The following is a 19,446-nucleotide window of genomic DNA, read 5'->3' on the forward strand; positions in this document are numbered from 1 at the left end:
AAGGAGTTCTGGAGCTGGAACATGCTTCACAGTTATTCCAAATTGGGATGAGTCTTTTTTTCTTTTTGAAATTGAGTCTTGCTCTGTTGCTGGAGTGCACTGGTGCCATCATAGCTCATTGTGACCTTAAACCCCTAGGCTCGAGCAATCCTCCCACCTCAGCCTGCTGAGTATCTGTGACTACAGGTACATACCATCATGCTCAGATAATTTTTAAAAATTCTTTGTAGAGACAGGATCTTGCTATGTTGCCCAGGCTGACCTCAAACTCCTGGCCTCAAGTGATCTTTCCACCTGGCCTCCCAAAGCACTGATATTATAGATCTAAGTCACTTCAACCAGCCTGGGGTGAGTCTTTGCACACTGGCTGCCCTGGGGAGGGTGAAACGGCTCTCCCCAAATGAGGCAAGTCTCAAAGAGAGATGACAGCTGAGAGCTGTCAGCCAGCAGCTGCTGTATCTGGGAGAAGCGCACAGCATCAACAACACAAACAGGCCTAGCATGATGCCTGGCACACAGTATCTCTCTGTGACATGGCCTGGGCCAGTCAGTCCCCTCTGGTGATCTGGTCTCAGTCCCTTCCCCTGTCAGTGAGCATGTGGACTAGATGTCCAGAAAGGTTCTGCCTTGCTTTCAGAATCTATTGCCATCTACTCTAGGGGAGAATCTCTGAATGGGAATGTCAGAGGGGACAGGCCTTCTGATGCTTCTCATCTGCCCAGGTTGGTGCAATGTGGAAAACAGGGCAGATGTGCACAGTGAAAATGCAGCTGCGAATAAATGCAAGAAGGCAGGACACGCACGGTGGCTCAAGCCTGTAATCTCAGCACTTTAGGAGGCTGAGGAGGGCGCATTACAAGACCAGGAGTTCAAGACCTGGCCAATATGGTGAAACTCCATCTCTACTAAAAATACCAAAAAAATTAGCCGGGTGTGGTGGCACAAACCTGTAGTTCCAGCTACTCTGGAGGCAAGAGAATCACTTGAACCCATGAGGCGAAGGTTGCAGTGAGCCGAGATCGTGCCATTGCACTCCAGCTTGGGTGACAAAGCAAGACCCCATCTCAAAATAAAAATAAATAAATGCAAGAAGGTAGCATGGACTGGTCAGGAGAACTCCACACTGAGATTCTAAGACCTGGGCTCTGGTCCCATGTCTGCCTCTCATTGCTGGGGAACTTAGGCAAGTCCCCTGGGGAAGAGGAGTCAGCTTTGGAAGCCTTGAGAGCCCCTCCAGCTCGAGCATCTCATGTCCTGTGCCTCATCGCTCCACTCAGTGCCCGGGGAACCAGCATCCTTCATAATTAGTTGGGGTCTGACCTTTGAGCTGGCATTGGATCCCCACACAACCCGGTCCCTGATGAAGCGGGGTATATTCCACTCCTGCTAGGGCCAGGCTGGGGCACCATTTGATGAAGGTGGTGTCCCCTCCTCTCAGCATTCCGTAGGCTGACAGGCAGGGACCCCAATCAACAAACCCAAACAAAAACGAGCTGGATGACAGGTAATGAAATCAATTGGGGACCTCATGAGGGACTCGAGAAGTCAGCAGGAAAAGTCGAAACTGAGGTAGAAAAAGAGAGAAGCCTTGAGAAGAACTAAGTGAACCCACGTCAGGGGTGAGTAGAAGTCATGGGGTAGGAAGGAGTTGGCAAATCCCAAAATTTGAGAATAGCTTTCACATTATTTTATTTTATTTGAAACAGAGTCTCACTCTGTCACCCAGGCTGGAGTACAGTAATGCATTCACGGCTCATTGCAGCCTTGTGACCCTTCCACCTCAGCCTCCCAAGTAGCTGGGACTACAGGGGTGAGCCACCACACTTGGCTAATTTTAAAATTATTTTTAGAGATGGGGGGGGTCTCTCTACATTGCCCAGGCTGGTCTCGAACTCCTGGCCTCAGGCAATTCTCCCACGTCGGCCTCCCAAAGTGCTAGGATTACAGGTATGAGCCACCACACCTGGCCAGCAGCTTTTTGCTTTTTTTTTTTTTTTTTGAGATGGAGTCTTGCTCTGTCACCTAGACTGCTGGAGTGCAGTGGTGCAATCTCGGCTCACTACAACCTCGACCTCCTGGATTCAAGCGATTCTTCTGCCTTAGACTCCCTAGTAGCTGGGATTACAGGCATGTGCCACCACATCCAGCTAATTTTTGGTATTTTTAGTAGAGATAGAGTTTCACCATGTTGGTCAGGCTGGTTGAACTCCTGACCTCAGGTGATCCACCTGCCTCAGCCTCCCAAAGTGCTGGGATTACAGACATGAGCCACTGCACCTAGCCAGCTTTTTGTATTTTAAATGTTTTTTAAAAATATGTTGACAGAGATTTATATATCCCACAAAGACTAAAATATTTACTCCCTGGCCCTTCACAGCAAAAGTTTGTTGACCCCTGGAATACTGAATGGAAAATCACAGTAAAGGCAATGTCATTACCCACCTAAGACTCACCTGGAGTGCTTTTAAGCATGCAGCTTCCAGAGCCACACCCCAAACTACTGAGTCAAGAGGTGATGTCTCAGAAATCTGAATAATTTGCAAGTCTGGGAATCATTGCAATAAAGAATTAAAAGGTCTTGCAGCAGTGAGACAGGAGAAAGGCGAGGACACACAAAGAGAAACAGAGACCCAGAAGAGCACCAGAGTCACACTGATCCTGGAGCCGAAGTGAGGAGACCCAGGAACTGCAGCTGCTGAGGGTCCTAATCCCTGTCTAGCTCTGCAAAGCCACACAGTTCTTAGTCTTGAAAGAACTGGGCCTCCCTCCTTAACAAGCTGACATTTGCTCCTTTCAACCACAGAAGCCAGTGGTAAGATTAAAATTTGTCCATGGCTGGACAAGGTAGCTTATGCCTGTAATCCCAACACTTTGGGAAGCGGAGGCAGAAAGATTGCTTGAGCTTGGGAATTCAAGACCAGCCTCAGCAACACAGCGAAACAAAAAAAAAAATACAAAAATTAGCCAGGCATAGTGGTGCATGCTTGTAGTCTCAGCTATTTGGGAGGCTGAGGCAGAGGCAGGAGAATCGCTTGAGCCCAGCGGGCTGAGGCTGCAGTGAGCCATGATCATCCCACTGCACTCCAGCCTGGGCGACAGAAAAAAAAAAAAAAAAAAAATAGCCCAGCATGGTGGCATGTGCCTGTAGTCCCAGCTACTCTGGGAGGCTGAGTTAGGAGGCTCACTTGAGCCCAAAAGTCCAAGGCAGCAGTGAGCTATGATCGTATCACCGCACTCCAGCCTGAGGGACAGAGTGAGACCCTGTCTCAAAAAACAAATAAAATAAGATGTGTCTAAAAAATGTATTGACACACCTCCCTTCAAAAGGTGAAACCTAATTTTTTCCCCTTAAATGACTTGCTTTTAATGAACAGAATGTGGCAGAAGTGATGACACATGTCTTCTGAGGCTAGGTAGAGAAGACTTCTCGCTGCTGCCTTGCTCCCCCTTGGATCTTTTACTATGGGACAAGCCAGCCAGCATGCAGTGAAGACACCTCAGCAGCCTGTGGAGAGGTCTGAATGGAGAGGGACCAAGGCCTCCCACCAAGAGCTGGCGCCAACGTGCCAGTCGTGTGAGTGTACCATCTTGGAAGCATTTTCCAGCCCCAGTCAAGCCTTCAGATGGCTGCAGCCCCAGCCAGCATATGACTGTCAATTCATGAAAGACCTTAAGCCAGAGCCACCCAGCCAAACCACTCCCAAATTTCTGTTCTGGTGTGAGATAATAAAACATTATTGTTTCAAGCTGTTACATTTTGGGATAATTTGTTACACAGCATAGATAACTAAGACAGAGCCTGATCCTGTGAGGCCTCCAGGAAACTTACGTGATGTATTCCTCACAGATCTTGCGGAAGTGATCACGCTCTGGGTCACAGCGCAGGTCATCATAGAGCTTGTTGATAAGGATAGAGGCCAGCATGCGGGTGTTGTCCGTCAGGGGCAGGCAGGATGGCAGATCTGGAACCTGCCCCACGACCTTCAGGATCTTTCTCAGACCTGCAGGGTAGATGGTGGCAATAATGCCCTGCATTATTCCTGCTGGGCTCCATGCTCACAAACACACCCCTCACTCAGTGATGTCTTCTCACCAGCTTCTCTCCAGCCCTGTCTATAGACAATATGTGGTTCATTCAGAGTGAAGGGCACCAGAATGGGGTCAAGGGACCCAGGTCCAGGTTCTACACCTGATACTGCCCCCACCTTGACCAATTTACCTCCCTCTAGGGGCTTTTATTTTCATACGTACAAAATCAGGACTAGTTGATCTCGGAGGACTCTACCATTCTGTGGTTGATGTATAGTCTTCTCCAAATACTATTTTGTATTCTCCTCCTCAAGCCTCAGCTTCTTCATTTGTAAAATGGGAATACTACTACCTACCTCCTAAAATTTGAGGGCTCAATGAGGTTATGTATGGAAACCCTACTACCAATCCAGACACATCACTATCACTCAATAAATGTTTATTACTGAGCGTGTAATTATTTATTTAGTAAATACCATATTTACATTTATTATGATGATGTCTTCTCATCTCTTCTCTTGAAAATCTTCAATGGCTTCCTACTACCCATTGGGCAAATTCAATAGTCATGTCTTTGTTGAATAAATAAATCTTTGGGGTACTGGCTACCAAAATAAACGATACGATCCTGACCTCCAAAAGCTCACAGTACAATAGGAAAGACTGACATGTGAAGATTACAATGAGATGTGATAAGTATGGAAGGGTAACACTGTATAGAAGTATAGAAGTATAGATGTGATAAGTATAGAAGGTGGGGTGATTCACGTCAACAAAATAAGATCTGCAAGTTTTTCTGAGCACTTCTTATGTGCCAAGAGCTTTGTACACATTAACTTCATCTAATCCTAACAATAGCCCTACTATTCCCATCTTTCAGAGCAGAAAAATAAGACTTAGAGAAGTCAACTAAGTTGTCCAGTGACATAGCAAGGACACGCTTCCAGTCATGTCTGATTTCAAAGCTTGTGATTTTAGCTGTCACACTATGCTTCCTCTGAGGCAACAGACAGGTGGATTTCAAAGCCAGGTTTTAGAGGTGGCTTGGCGCTGGTCAGACCTTGGGTAGTACAGGGAAGTGGGAGGAAGAACATTCCAGGTAAAAGCTGGGAGGCATGAAACTCTGGATGTTAGGAGGAAATTAAAGGTGCTTTGATGGCTGGGGCGTGGTGGCTCACGCCTTAATTCAAGCACTTTGGAGGCCAAGGCGGGCAGATCACCTGAGATCGGGAGTTCAAGACCAGCCTGACCAACATGGTGAAACCACGTCTTTAAAAAAAAAAAGACTAAATAAATAAATAAAAGTGCCTGGAAGTGGCTTAGTGGTTCATGCCTGTAATTCCAGCACTTTGGTTAGGTCAAAGTGGGAGGATCACTTGAGCCCAGGAGTTTGAGACCAGCCTAGGCAACATAGGGAGACCCTGTCTCCACAAATAAAAAAGAAAGAAAGTGCCTGGCAGTAAATTTTTTGCTATGCACATTTTACCCCTTAAAGGAAAACTGTTTCCTCCCTAAACTACTACTACTCTCAGACCTTACTTCTGACACCAGATGGGTGTCAATTCAACTCTGACACTATCTACTTGGGGCAGCACAGACCTCACAGTTTAAGGTCTCAATCCCCAAGATTGCCTTCCTTCAGATGGCAGTCTCAAGTCCAAGTTACCACCTGTGCTTCTGACTGGCCAACTTCTGACTCCCATGACTCTCTCCCTCAGGCGTGATAATTTGCTAGAATGGCTCACAGAACTCAGAAAAACAGTTTAGTTACTAGATTACCAATTTATTATTTAAATACAACAACAATAAAAACAAAAAGTCAGGAACAGCCAGATGGAGCGATGCAGAGGGCACGGTATTGGCAAGGGGCATGGCGCTTCCATGCCCTCTCCAGGTAGCCGCCCCTCCAGCACCTCCATGTGTTCACCTACTGGAGAGTACTTTAAGCCCCTTTGGTTAGGGTTTCTTCTAAAACAGAAGCTTCATTATGTAGGCATGGTTGATTAAATCATTGGTTATTAGTGATGAATCCCACCTCCAGCCTCTCACCCCTCCCTGGAGGTAAGAGGTTGGGGGCTGAACGTTCCAATCCTATAATTGCATGGTTGTTTCCCCTGGCAACCAGCCCCCATTTTGATATTCTGAGGTTATCTAGGGGCTCCCAGCCACCAGTTATTACACGAGCATACAAAAAGACACTTATCACTTTCCTGGCACACACTAACTATGAGGTTAGCTGTGTGCCAGGAAACAGCGGCACAGACCAAATGTGTATATTTCTTATTACATCAAACCACACATTTAAAAAGTGCTCAGCAGGGCTGGGGAGTAACAGGAAGGGCCTGATGAGCCAACCCAGACTCCCCAGCCTGGGTCCCAAAAGCCTCCCTCAAATGCACCTCTCCAATCTCGTCTCCCATTCTCCTCTTCCATTCTTGCCCACGTCTTGAGCATCTCATTTCTCTTCTGTTCACACACTCTGGACCTTCTTCCTGTCCATCTTTGCCCCTTCCCTCACCCAAAAGGTCACTCCAGCTGTGACGTCCTGACAGCATCCTTACCGTGCCTCCCAGCCCAGTTTGCACAACACGTAACACCTCTACATTGCAGCTTTGTATTCAAATATCTGAATTTTTAAATCCGCATTATTTTTACCCAATTGCTATTCATGTTGGTGCCCTTTGCAAAAAGAACAGAATAAAAAATATTGCTCTTCACCTGTCCCAACCCATAACATGTGGATGAGCCTAGACCCTGGTGCAGAGAGAGGAGGTCTGCCGTTAATGCTCACCTTTCATAATAGATGCAGAGAAGCCCAGAATGAGGCAGGGGGGAAGTGGGGTTTGGGCGTTTAGCAGTAATGTGTTAAAGCCTAAGCACCTGCACATGCGCTTTGCTGAGGTCTGTAAAAACCAAGCAAGGGAAGTGCAGTATCAAAAGATATTTTTCAAGCTGGGAAAGCTGATCTGAACCTTTTAGAACAAGATTCTGTGTGTCACAAAACCTATGAAAGAATTTACCATAGCAGATCAAAATGGATTGAGGAGACAGGTAACACCTTGGAGCTTACAAACTGAGTGACAATCTGCTAGAACATGTGAAAGGAAAATAAAATCTTGGCCCAGTGCAGTGGCTCACGCCTGTAATTCCAGCACTTTGGGAGGCCGAGGTGGGACAATCACTTGAGCCCAGGAGTTTGAGACCAGCCTGGGCAACATAGTGAAACCACATCTCTATAAAACAAAAAAATTAGCCGGGCATAATGGTGTGTGCCTGTTGTCCCAGCTACTCGGCAGGCTGAGGGGAAGGAGGATCTCTGCAGCCCAGGAGTTTGAGGTGTATGATGGTGTGTGCCTGTTGTCCCAGCTACTCGGGAGGCTGAGGGGAAGGAGGATCGCTGCAGCCCAGGAGTTTGAGGTGTATGATGGTGTGTGCCTGTTGTCCCAGCTACTCGGCAGGCTGAGGGAAAGCAGGATCGCTGCAGCCCAGCAGTTTGAGTTTGCAGTGACTATGATCACACCACTGCACTCTAGCCTGAGCAACAGAGTGAGACCCTGTCTCTAAAAAAACAAAATAAAAATAAATTTAAAAACTAACATAAAATCTTGGGACCCCAATTCCCTAGACCAAAGGAAAAAAAAACTAAGCTGAAAGCTGAGTCATGTGAAAAACTGCCTTTCCTTTTATTCCTAAGCAGATAGCTACAGATAAAAGGTTAAATACCTCCACATTTAATAAATTACTCTAGTGCTTAAATATGCCCACTCTATGTTCACCTTATCTTCTGTAAAGTGGTGATTCACCAAGCAGGGGACAAATACGTGATTGACTATTCCCCTACCTCCTCCTTCCTCTTACAACATGTGCATTCATATACTGTGACCATACCTTCCCTGTCTCCCCTCCCAGCTGCTTTTCCCCTTGAAATATTGAAGCCTTATAATCATCTTTGGAGAAAGGCTCAGACCACAGCCTGTTTCTGCAATTCTGTGTTTCTTCTCTTCTAGGCATGTCCTTAACTTTGGCAAAATCAACTCCTAAATTGATTGAGACCTGTCTCAGATACGTTTGGGTTTGCAAACATTCTCACTGTGCTTTATATAAAGCATACTTGATGCCATTTCCTCCCTTTAAGAAGGCCTGTGAAGTATTTCACCAACCATGAGACTTCTGGAATTTTACCCCTCAGTTGGTGGAGTCCTTGTCCCCATTTGCTAGGTAGCTCTGCCCACATGTTTTGGGGATTTGTTTGGGCACTTCCTGGGTGTGTTCAGGCTCTGAATTCAAAGGCTTGATCTACACCTTCACAGGCCACTGGTGGATCCTGATGTACAAATACCTTTTCCCAACTTTTCAGTTAGGATCGGAAACCTCTTCAAGAGCCTCACATCTTCCACTTTCTGTCAGTGCCCCAGTGCCCACATAAAAGGCTTGAGCAAGCCCCAAACCCTCCCCTCTTCTCACCGTTATCCACCACATAGATGGTGCGTGAGTTGTCATGAATGGCAAGGTCCTTCCTAGGGACATTCTTATTGAGCAGGTTCAGTGCCTGATCCCTGCCCTGGCCAGACACCTTCTTGCTGACCAGCATGTCCAGCAGGTGGCTGGTGATCTGCTTCAGGTCCTTCTTGGTGTCTGAAGAACAAGAGGACAGGGGTAAGTAAAGAGGATATATATGACCAGGAAGAGCAGCAGCTTCTAGACTCTGGAAATACTGAATCCACGACTTCCTGAAGTGAATGTGAATTCCCAGGAGAGTATAGTGTCGCCCATCTCACCCCAAAAAAAGGAGAGAAATCCCTAGACAACACCCCCAAGGGGTCCTCCAGCCACCCTGAACATTGACTTCTACAACAGCTCATTCCATCCTTGAGCAGTTCAGGTTCTTCGAAAGTTCTTCACTCCTAGCAATGACTGGCAGAGATCTAGGAATGCTTCATGTAGTTTTTAATAAACTGGTTTAATAAAATGCTTTCCAGAAAAGAAATTTATACTCTTTAGAGACATTTCACTCCCCACAGATTCGGGCATTCTGGGAGCCTGAATTCAAGCTTTTGCCGGCAACGCCCAGACTTCCTGCCCACTGGTAGATCTTAAAAAGCAAATGCCTTTTTCTGATTTTGCCCTCCCAGAGACTTAGAGATTTTTGCTCTCATTCTAGGATGGAGCCCAAAGGCAGGCAAACAGAAAAGGAAAGCTCCCCAAACCATGTCAGATAAATAATGATGAAGGAATTATCATCATGATGAAGGAATACAGCTCCATCACCTAAGAAGGAAAGATGTAAGTAGATGTGACGGCTCATTTTCAGACAAAGCCATGTCATGAGAGTGAGATAACAGACTTCTTCTCTGAGGCTCAGAGGACAGACTTTGGACCAGAGGCAGATGGAAGCTACAAAGGGTTAGAGTGGAAACCAATAAGTGGAAAAATTTTGTAGCAGAGATGTTCAACCCAAGGAAGTCACGGAAGATTGTGAATTGGTGCCTCCCCGGGAAACACACCTCTCTGTATTCCTGCTCTTGAGTAACCTCCTCCCACACTGGCCCTGGGTTGCTATGTGACCTGTGGCACAACCAGAGGCTTACATGGCACCTGCACATTGGGGCTTGTCCATTGAGAATCCAGCCACCATGTTCTATAGAAACCCAAGCTGGCCACTAACAAGGCCACAAGGAGACAAGCCAAGGTTTTCTGGTCAACATTCCCAGTTCCGCCAGCCACACAAGCTGGGCCATCTTGAATCTTCCAAAAATTCTAGCTCAGAAAAGGAAAGTGACTAGCTGACCATTATAATGTAAGTCAGAGTCATACCAAGAATCCAGGACTTCAGGGCTAGGCGCAGCGGCCTGTAATACCAACATTTTGTGCGGCCACAGAAGGAAGATCACTTGAAGCCAGGAGTTTGAGACCAGCCTGGGCAAAAAAGCAAAACCCTGTTTCCATGAAAAATTTAAAAATTAGCCAGTCATGGTGGCGTGAGCCTGTAGTTCTAGTGACTTCAGAAGCTGAGGTGGGAAGATTGAGCCCAGAAAATTGAGCCTGCCGTGAGCTGTGATTGCATTACTACAGTCTAGCCTGGGTGACAGACAAGACTCTGTCTCAAAAAAGAAACAACAACAAAATACTCTTATAAACAAAATAAGAAAAAACATTAAAAAATAGGTAACAATGGCCGGGCACAGTGGCTCAAGCTTGTAATCCCAGTACTTTGGGAGGCCGAGGCGGGTGGATCATGAGGTCAAGAGATCGAGACCATCCTGGTCAACATGGTGAAACCCCGTCTCTACTAAAAATACAAAAAATTAGCTGGGCATGGTGGCACGTGCCTGTAATCCCAGCTACTCAGGAGGCTGAGGCGGGAGAATTGCCTGAACCCAGGAGGCGGAGGTTGCGGTGAGCCAAGATCGCGCCATTGCGCTCCAGCCTGGGTAACAAGAGTGAAACTCCATCTCAAAAAAAAAATAGGTAACAACATGAACAAACCAACCAAAGATAAAGGAAGCCAAATGGCTAATGAAGATACCCCAAAAATGATTAATCTCATGAATAATTTATTTTGAATCAAACAAGATAATTTTGTCAAAATCTCCTTCCTTTTTAAAGCTGACTAATATTCTATTTATGTATATACCACATTTTGCTCATCCAGTCACCTGCCAATGGAAACTCACGTTGTGCATCTTTTAGCTATTGTGAATACTGCAGCTACACCTGCTACTCTTATAATCAGAAAATATATAACAGGCCGGGTGCAGTGGCTCATGCCTGTAATCCCAGCACTCTGGGAGGCCAAGGTGGGCAGATGGCCTGAGGTCAGGAGTTTGAGATCAGCCTGGCCAACATGATGAAACCCTGTCTCTACCAAAAATACAAAAATTAGCCAGGCATGGTGGCGTGTGCCTGTAGTCCCAGATACTTGCAAGGCTGAGGCACGAGAAGTGCTTGAACCCAGGAGGCAGAGGTTGCAGTGAGTCTAGATAGCGTCACTTCACTCCAGCCTGGGTGACAGAGTGAGACTCCGTCACAAAAAAAAAAAAAAAAGAAGAAGAAGAAGAAAATATATAAAACCAAGCCACCTCCACAAACAGGAAATGCCCAGATGCCCTGTCTGGGGTGGCAACTGACTCTTTCTTTCCCCATCCCCTTGAACCCAAACTGAAGAATGTTTCCTACCTAGAACCAGGGCCTCCTCCTTCCCTCGATGCTCCTGCTTATCATCCCCAGACAGGGAGTCAATGATGGCTTGGAGCAGGTTGCAGACAGCCAGAGACATCTCCTCGTTCTCCACGGCCATGAGACTACAGATTCGGTCTATCCGCACTGCATGCAGAATCACTGTGGCCTAGAACTCCAGCAAGAACCATGGTCAGCTACCATGCAAGTGAGAGGGGGTGTAATAATCCTCCCCATCCCACCCTGTGCAGTAGAGAAATAAGCCCAGACAGCCAGTGCCTCACGGTGCTCCCTGGTCCTGGAAGCCTCTTGACACAAGCCATGTGCCTTCCTAGAGGACGGAGCTGTACCATCCAATGCAGTGGCCACTGGCTACACAGGGCCGTTGAGCACTTGCACTGTGGCAAAACCACATGGAGATGTGCTGTAGTGTAAACTATACACTGGGTTTCAAAGACTTAGCATAAAAAAATGTAAAATATCATAGCCTTTGCATTCACCACTTTTGCATTAAGCAATTTCTTTTTTGTTTTGAGACAGACTCTCACTCTGTCACCCAGGCTGGAGTGCAATGGCGCAATCTTGGCTCACTGCAATCTCTATCTCCTGGGTTCAAGTGATTCTCCTGTCTCAGCCTCCCAAGTAGCTGGAATTGCAGGCGCATGCCACCATGCCCAGCTAATTTTGTATTTTTAGTAGAGACGGAGTTTCACCATGTTGGTCAAGCTGGTCTTGAACTTCTGACTTCATGATCCACCTACCTTGGCCTCCCAAAGTGCTGGGATTACAGGAGTGAGACACCTCGCCCAGCAGCATTAAGCACTTTCAATAACCTTGTCTTTGCTTAGTGAAACCCATTTCCAACTCAAAGGGAAAAAGAGACTGGAGCATGCTTTGACTTTTTATCAGGTTCCAATGATGCCAGCCACAGCCCTGACCACAGGTCACCCTCCAGATCCTGGGACCAGCAGCCATCTGCTCTATGTGCCCCACAGCCAGGCGCTCACCCTGGCTCGGTGGCCACTGCACATGCCCGACAGGGTCCGCACTGCAGCCAGCACCAGCTCAGGCTTCTTAGTGTCCAGAAGCTGCAGCAGCAAGGCTACCCCATTGTTCTGGAAGATCTTCTCAGCCCCTGCTTCCTCACGGCCTAGGACAATGAGATTGTTGGCAGCCTGAAGGAGGAAGAGGCAATGAGGGTTATGAGGGAGGTATGGCCACCTAGGCCTGGACCATGGGCCAAGTACAACAGCCAGTGCAAAGACTGGGATTTCAGAACATTGTTCTATTCTCCCACCTTGTAATCCTACTCCTGGAAACACAGCCCAAGAACATAATTCAAGAAAAAAAAGCCAAGTAACTTGTATAGAGACCAACTTGATGAAATATATTGCAGCCATTAAAGTCATAAATAAAAAGACAAAGAGCAATGGAAAAAGCATTGGTATGCAGAATCAGAAGCAAATGTTTACTCCAATTGCACTTACTTTCAAATAAAGATGTATATAATGCTTATGGAGAAGGACTAGAAAAAAGGTGGAGAGATGAAGTATTTTTACATGGAGAATAATTTCCTTAAACATTTTGTTGATTCTCCTATTCAGGGAATCTGAAGTTCCCAGAAAGTGGGCAGCAAAAACACTAGATGGGACCTGAAAGCCCTGGGTTTGAGTTCTGATTCTGCTCCCCGCTAGCTGTGTGAGCTTGGGTAAGTCACGGCACTTCTCTGGACCCTAGACTTCTCACCTGTCAATTTAGGCAGTTGAGCAAACAGGTTCCCAACTCTCTTCCCACCTAGAGCATTCCAATTTAAGGATGCATGAAACTTAAAAGGCCCCAGGTCTCAAGCAGGACCTGAGAACCCAGGGCTGAGAAACACAGAAGGCTGAAGAAGGTGAGGAGGTGGACAAAGAGATGTCAAGTTGGGGAGAGGGCTGATGAGAGAATTCCAGGCAAGCATGACCAGAACCATCACTATCAGCTAAGGGTTTTGTACTTTTCCAAAAGAAAAAAAAACAACTTGTTTTATCTATAACAACCCATTATGTTCTCCCAAGAGTTTGTTATAAAAGATATTTGCATAGTTCATGGATTTATTGACCATAAAACTAATAAAAATTCCCAGACATTGTCTCTCAAGTTCTTATAAATGTAAAACACACAAACGTTCAATTATTTTTTTGCCTCTGCAGAAAGACTAGAAGGAAACATTAAAAAAAAAATGTAACAAATTTGGTTAAGAGGATGATCATATCGGTAAATATTTAAAATTTTCAGAACAACTTCTTTACAATACTTTTTAATAAAATAAAACATAATTTTAATCGGCGTTATTTCTTAGGACAAAAATTATGGTGAAGCAAATGAGGTACTTGCCTAGGATGCAAAATTTAAAGGGGCCCCAAAGAACTTAACAATCAAATAATAGTCAATGATAGATAGGTAGATTTCTTTTTTGAGACAAGTCTCACTCTGTCACCCAGGCTGGAGTACAGTGGTGCAATCTCAGTTCACTGCAACCTTCACCTCCCAGGTTCAAAAGATTCTCCTTCCTCAGCCTCCCAAGTAGCTGGGATTATAGGCTCATGCCACCACACTCAGCTAATTTTTGTATTTTTAGTAGGGATAGGGTTTCACCATGTTGGTCAGGCCAGTCTCGAACTCCTGACCTCAAGATCCACCCACCTCAGCCTCCCAGAGTGCTGGGATTACAGTCATGAGCCACCGTGCCTGGCCGTCAATGCTGTATTTTTAAAATTAAAATCAATGCCAGAAAAATCCATGATGAACAAAACATCAAATTGCAAATAAAGACAGGATCCAACCCAGCTGCATGACTCTCCTCACTGGATTCACCCGAATCTGAGTCCTTCTTATGATTTACACTGTGTCCTAACGTGCTTAACCTTTGGCCAATTTTCCTTCCTAGGCTCCAAAGACAGGCCTGCGGGTCCCCTTCCCCCTTGGAATGATGTCACTGTTCAGACTGTTGGCTGGGTCCTTCTGTTGGCTGGTTAGCATTGGCCAGCACTCACCTTTTCACGCTTATCAGCCTCACTGTTTTCATCCAAAAGGATCTCAAACATCTTCTGTACCCTTGAGTCTGTGGAGAACTGCACTCGGAGCTGAGAAGAGAGGAGGGAGTGGGGAGGGAGGCAGGCGGGGTCCACGTCATTTCAGTCGGCTCCACATTCAGTTCATCTCAGTAAATATCAGGGTGTCTACTCTGGGCTTCCACACATACATTCATTCAGGTATTCATTCAACATTTACTGGATAACTACGATGAATGAATAAATGCAATAGAATAGTGAACAAAAGCAAGTCCTTGCCCTGAAGGCTCACCATCTGGCTACATTTGTTATTCCATTTGGTCATCACAATGGTCTAGGAAGGCAAAGGGTCATCAGCCCAGTTTTAGAGTCCAGTAAACAATCTGCTATTAGACATTTAAATAGGGATAAAACAGAAATATGTCTCCATACTCAGAATCCTGAAGCAGCTTTCTGTTTTTTCTTTTTAACACACCTGAACTGTAGACGAAGCAGCTTTCCAGCACTGTTTCAAGTAAATCAAACTCGTTATGTTTGGATATCTAGTCCCTCGCCATCCCCACTCCAACCCCACTGCTCTGGGTCTTTCATAAAGTGACCTAACTGATCATCATCTTCCGCCTCGCCAGCTCCTTTTGAACCTCCTACTACTTTGTTCTTTGGGTCCACACTACTCCCACCTGCTCCTGAGCTCATTTTTTAATTTTTAATTTTTTTTTTTTTTTTTTGAGATGGAGTCTCACTTTGTTACCCAGGCTGGAGTGCAGTGGTACGACCTCGGTTCACGGTAACATCTGCCTCCCAGTTTCAAGTGATTCTCCTGTCTCAGCCTCCTGAGTAGTTGGGATTATAGACATGTGCCATCATGCCCAGCTAATTTTTATATTTTTAGTAGAGACGGGGTTTCACCATGTCGGCCAGGCTGGTTTTGAACTCCTGATGTCAAGTGATTCACCCACCTCAGCCTCCCAAAGTGGTGGAATTGCAGGCTCAAGCCACCACACCCAGCCTATTTTTAGTTTATTTTTAGTTTTTGGTAGGAACAAGATCTCCCTATGTTGCCCAGGCTGGTTAACTCCTGGGCTCAAGTGATCCTCCCACCTTGGACTCCCAAAGTGCTGGGATTACAGGCATGAGCCACCGCACCCAGCCCTGTTCTCATTTTCTTTGGGGGTGCAGAGAGGTCATTCCTTTGCCTATCCCTCTCTGAATCTCTCCTCGGTTTGTATTTCCTCAGTCCTTGAGTCTGCACCCTGGACACCATGCTGTGGTCCTACCACAGGGCTGCTCCAGATGTGTAGAAGTTACTGAGTCTTGGAGCAAGGGGCTGAGTGATCAATTACCTTACTGCTCTTACAGAGAGGAAACCAACACCCCAAGAGATGCCCCACAAAACTAGCAGTTGAGCCAGGACTAGGGTTCAGGATTTCTCACCTCTGGTCCAGGTTCTCCCCACCCTCCTCCAGTTTCCTAGAAAATATTTCATGCTTCTGGCCAGGCACGGTGGCTCACACCTGTAATCCCAGTACTTTGGGAGGCTGAGGTGGGTGGATCACATGAAGCCAGGAGTTGGAGACCAGCAAGGCCAACATGGCGAAACCCCATCTCTACCAAAAATACAAAAAGTAACCATGGTGGTACATGTCTATAATCCCAGCTACTCAGGAGGCTCAGGCACAAGAATCACTTAAACCCTGGAGGCAGAGGTTGAAGTGAGCAGCTCAGATCATGACACTGCACTTCAGCCTGGGCAACAAAGGGAGAGTCTGTCTCAAAAAAAAAAAAATCATGCTCCTAATGGGGCCTGGCTCTCCTCTGTCCCTCATTGATGTCCTCAATTCCCATGAAAAGAGATAGATCATGTTGCAGACATACTAAGTTATAACAATATTTCTAAGCCACCATCTGGAATATTTTAGGGGGGCGGGGGAGATGGAGTCTCACACTCCGTTGCCCAGGCTGAAGTACAATGGCACATAATCTCAGCTCACTGCAACTTCTGCCTCCCAAATTCAAGCAATTCTCCTGCCTCAGCCTCTTGAGTAGCTGGGATTACAGGTGCCCCCCACCACGCCTGGCTATTTTTTGTATTTTTGGTAGAGGTGAGGTTTCTCCATGTTGTCCAGGCTAGTCTCAAACTCCTGACATCAGGTGATTCACCCGCCTCAGCCTCCCAAAATGTTGGGATTATAGGCATGAGCCACCCCATCCAGCCCGATATGGAATTTAAACGACCTGTGTTCTAGCCTTGGCTGGTTTGTGCCCTCGAACAAGCATCACAGATAGAAGCGCCTGTTGAGCCATTCTGTGCAGCCTGCCCATGCCACTTGCTGTCTCCATCTCAGAGTGGAGGTAGGGCTAGCCCTGCCCTGATGTCTCACCTCCCTAACCCATTCCTACTAGGAATTAAGAGAGGAGCTGGGTAGCCAAGGGCTGTGGGAAGAGGTCCAGCTCACCTTCTCCTGAATGCTGGTGTTGAGTCTCCTCAGAGTCTCCTGGAAGTTCTGGTTCCGTGGCTCAAGGGTGGCACAACGCTGCACATCCTTGAAGGCCTGGTCCAGCTTCCCCAGGTGCTCCAGTGCCTGGCATCGCCGGTACAGAGCCTTGATATCTGAGGAGTTGATGTCGATGGCTATTGAGAAGAGATGGGGATGAGGCCCTTAGACAACAGAACACTAGCTCCACTGCCCCAATGCCAGGAAGCATGCTCCTGCTGGGCTTCTCTGTCTTCCTTGGAGATTATCCACCCATATGGACTCTCTGGTCCATACCTCCCCTTTATTAGGGAGACAGTGAGATCCAGAATTTCAAGGTGGGAAGAGAGCTTAAGGATCGTGTCATCCAATTCCTAATGCTCGAGTCTCTGCTACAGGATTCCTGCCAGGGGCTTAACCAATCGGTGCTTGCATTCCTCCTGCAGTGGGGAGCTCCCTCCTTCTCAAGACAGCCAGGCCGGCCAGGTGCAGTGGCTCACACCTGTAATCCCAGCACTTTGGGAGGCCAAAGTCGGGAGATCACAAGCTCAGGAGCTCAAGACCAGCCTGGCCAACATGGTGAAACTCCATGTCTTCTAAAAATACAAAAGTCAGCCAGGCGTGGTGGCAGGCGCTTGTAATCCCAGCTACTTGGGAGGCTGAGACAGGAGAATTGCTTGACCCAGGGAGGCAGAGGTTGCAGAGAGCCAAGATCATGCCATTGCACTCCAGCCTGGGCAACAGAGCGAGACTCCAGCTCAAAAAAAAATAAATAAAAGGCCAGACACGGTGGCTCACACCTGTAATCGCAGTATTTTGGGAGGCCAAGGCCAGCAGATCACAAGGTCAAGAGATCGAGACCATCCTGGCCAACATGGTAAAACTCTATCTCTGCTAAAAAATACAAAAATTAGCTGGGCATGGTGGTGCATGCCTGTAGCCCCAACTACTCGAGAAACTGAGGCAGGAGAATTGCTTGAACCCAGGAGATGGAGGTTGCAGTGAGTCAAGATCACACCATTGCACTCCAGCCTGATGCCTGGCCACAGAGTGAAACTCTGTCTCAAAAAAAAAAAGAACCAGGCAGCTTAATCAGAAAACCTCTCCCTCTCCCTATCTGAAATGTGTTCCCTGTAACACAGCCCTCCCTGTAACACAGCCCTTTTAGCTTCTGCCCAGCCTTTGCACCACTGAGATGAAATCCGATCCTTCTTCCTGTGACAGCCTTTTAGAAATTTGAAGGTGGCTCTTTGTCCCACCTGGGAGTTGCCTTTTCCGGGCTAACTACTGCAGTTTTCCTCAACTGCTCTTCACAGGGTATGTTTCCAAACCTGAAGTCACTCCGTACTCACTGTCTTTTCTTTCAAAATGGCAACTAGATTAAAACCCAGGCCATGCAGAGGAGCATGTGAGGGGGCAAGCTTGGGCCGGGAGGGGCTCACCTCTGGAGGCATCTGACGCTGCCTGGACAAAGCTCTCCTGAGGAAAAGGGAGGAGACTTGGTTAATGGGGCCCCATGCAGAGACGGCCAGAGAGTGTCCCCACCTGGAGGGGTGAGGGTTTGCTGGGGGAGCTACAGGCTCTCAGAGCCTCAGAGCATGCTCCTCGAGGCATGGAAAAGAGGACAGGCTCATCAGGCAAACCCAGGTTTGAATCTCGGCTCTGTTACTACCTGGGAGAGTTTGGGCAAGTTAATGAAGCCCTCTGGATCGCAAGTTTCTTATCTGCAATAGAAGGGGGACAACAGCAGCTCTCTCACCGGCCATTAGTAAGATGCCAAGAATAACCTATGAGAGCACCTGGCATTGGGCTGCTTCTGCTCCGGATGAATTTCTGTCTTTCCAGGGCATGGGTCGGGGGTTGGAGGCACTCTTCTCCAACTTGAGGCATCCAGGAGAGCCAGCTGGGATGAAGGACAATTCCTATCAGGGTGAAGGGGCTGCCACCCAGACCCAAAGCCCCTCTGCTTCGCTCCCGCCCTGTGCCCTGCCCTGCCCCAGACCGTTTTCAGGCCACAGGCTGCCCGGTTCCGATAAAGCGTGGCCAGCAGGGCCTTGTCCTTGGTGAGCTTCAGGGCCTGGCTGTAGCTCTTTGTGGCAGCCTTGTAGTCCTGGAGCTGGAAATGCCGATTCCCTTCCTCCTTCAGCTGTACCGCTTCTGCCTCTGCCATCTGCTGGGACAGGAGCAGCTCCGTCGGTCAGCCCCTCACTCCACACTCAGGGCTGGGCTCCTGGCCTGAGGTCTGGAGCTCCAGGGTCCTCTTGCACCAGAGACGATGGAAGGGTCCCACCCCCAAAACCCCCAAATCTATTTCCCCATGAGGACATTACAGCATTTACTCAGAGCCCCTGTGCCTCACTCTCTGCCCCTCCCAGCCTGAGCAGGCAAAGCCACGCAGTTCGTGCCAAAGGCCTGAACTCTCCTTGCAGGTCTTAGAAGTCGCTGTCTCCCTCCCCAGCCCAGGGCACACCCCAGACCCCCCCCACCCCCCCACCCCGCTCACTTTCTCTCTGAGGACAATGCTTCCGATCTACCCTCCTGTGAGGCTGCTCCCCTGAGCACTCCTGTGTCAACCAGCCAGCCTCAAAATGCACCTCCCAGCCCCCACCCAAGAGATTTTCTTGCCTCAACCAGTGGCTCTGGACCATATTTGGCCACAGGGGCAGGTGCCCCTGGAGTCTGTCACTGATACTCAGGTTCCTCCCCCTCTGCAG

General features: G+C 47.6%; 1 protein-coding gene across 7 annotated transcripts in view; it reads right to left on the minus strand.

Moving 5' to 3' along the window:
- UNC45B (unc-45 myosin chaperone B) overlaps window positions 1–19,416 on the minus strand; it is a 38,311-nt gene extending 18,895 nt beyond the window's left edge. For 2 of the 7 annotated variants that reach the window (XR_013535754.1, XM_002748354.7), the window contains exons 1-9: window positions 19,236–19,324; window positions 18,735–18,902; window positions 18,175–18,211; window positions 16,715–16,890; window positions 14,241–14,330; window positions 12,213–12,380; window positions 11,206–11,374; window positions 8,494–8,664; window positions 3,830–4,001 (exon numbers count right to left, since the gene is read on the minus strand). Coding sequence is in view for 6 of the 7 variants with exons in the window: in XM_002748354.7 (XP_002748400.2) it covers window positions 3,830–4,001; window positions 8,494–8,664; window positions 11,206–11,374; window positions 12,213–12,380; window positions 14,241–14,330; window positions 16,715–16,890; window positions 18,175–18,211; window positions 18,735–18,902 (1,151 nt within the window). In the remaining variant the exon portion in view is untranslated. Of the gene's footprint in view, window positions 1–3,829; window positions 4,002–8,493; window positions 8,665–11,205; window positions 11,375–12,212; window positions 12,381–14,240; window positions 14,331–16,714; window positions 16,891–18,174; window positions 18,212–18,531; window positions 18,636–18,734; window positions 18,906–19,235 lie in introns of all 7 variants that reach the window. The other 5 variants (XM_078373826.1, XM_078373824.1, XM_078373823.1 and 2 more) reach the window with 5 other exon arrangements.
- Between the last annotated feature and the right edge of the window lie 30 nt (window positions 19,417–19,446).

Source organism: Callithrix jacchus, chromosome 5 (genome assembly GCF_049354715.1).
Source record: "Callithrix jacchus isolate 240 chromosome 5, calJac240_pri, whole genome shotgun sequence".
NCBI lineage: Eukaryota > Metazoa > Chordata > Mammalia > Primates > Cebidae > Callithrix > Callithrix jacchus.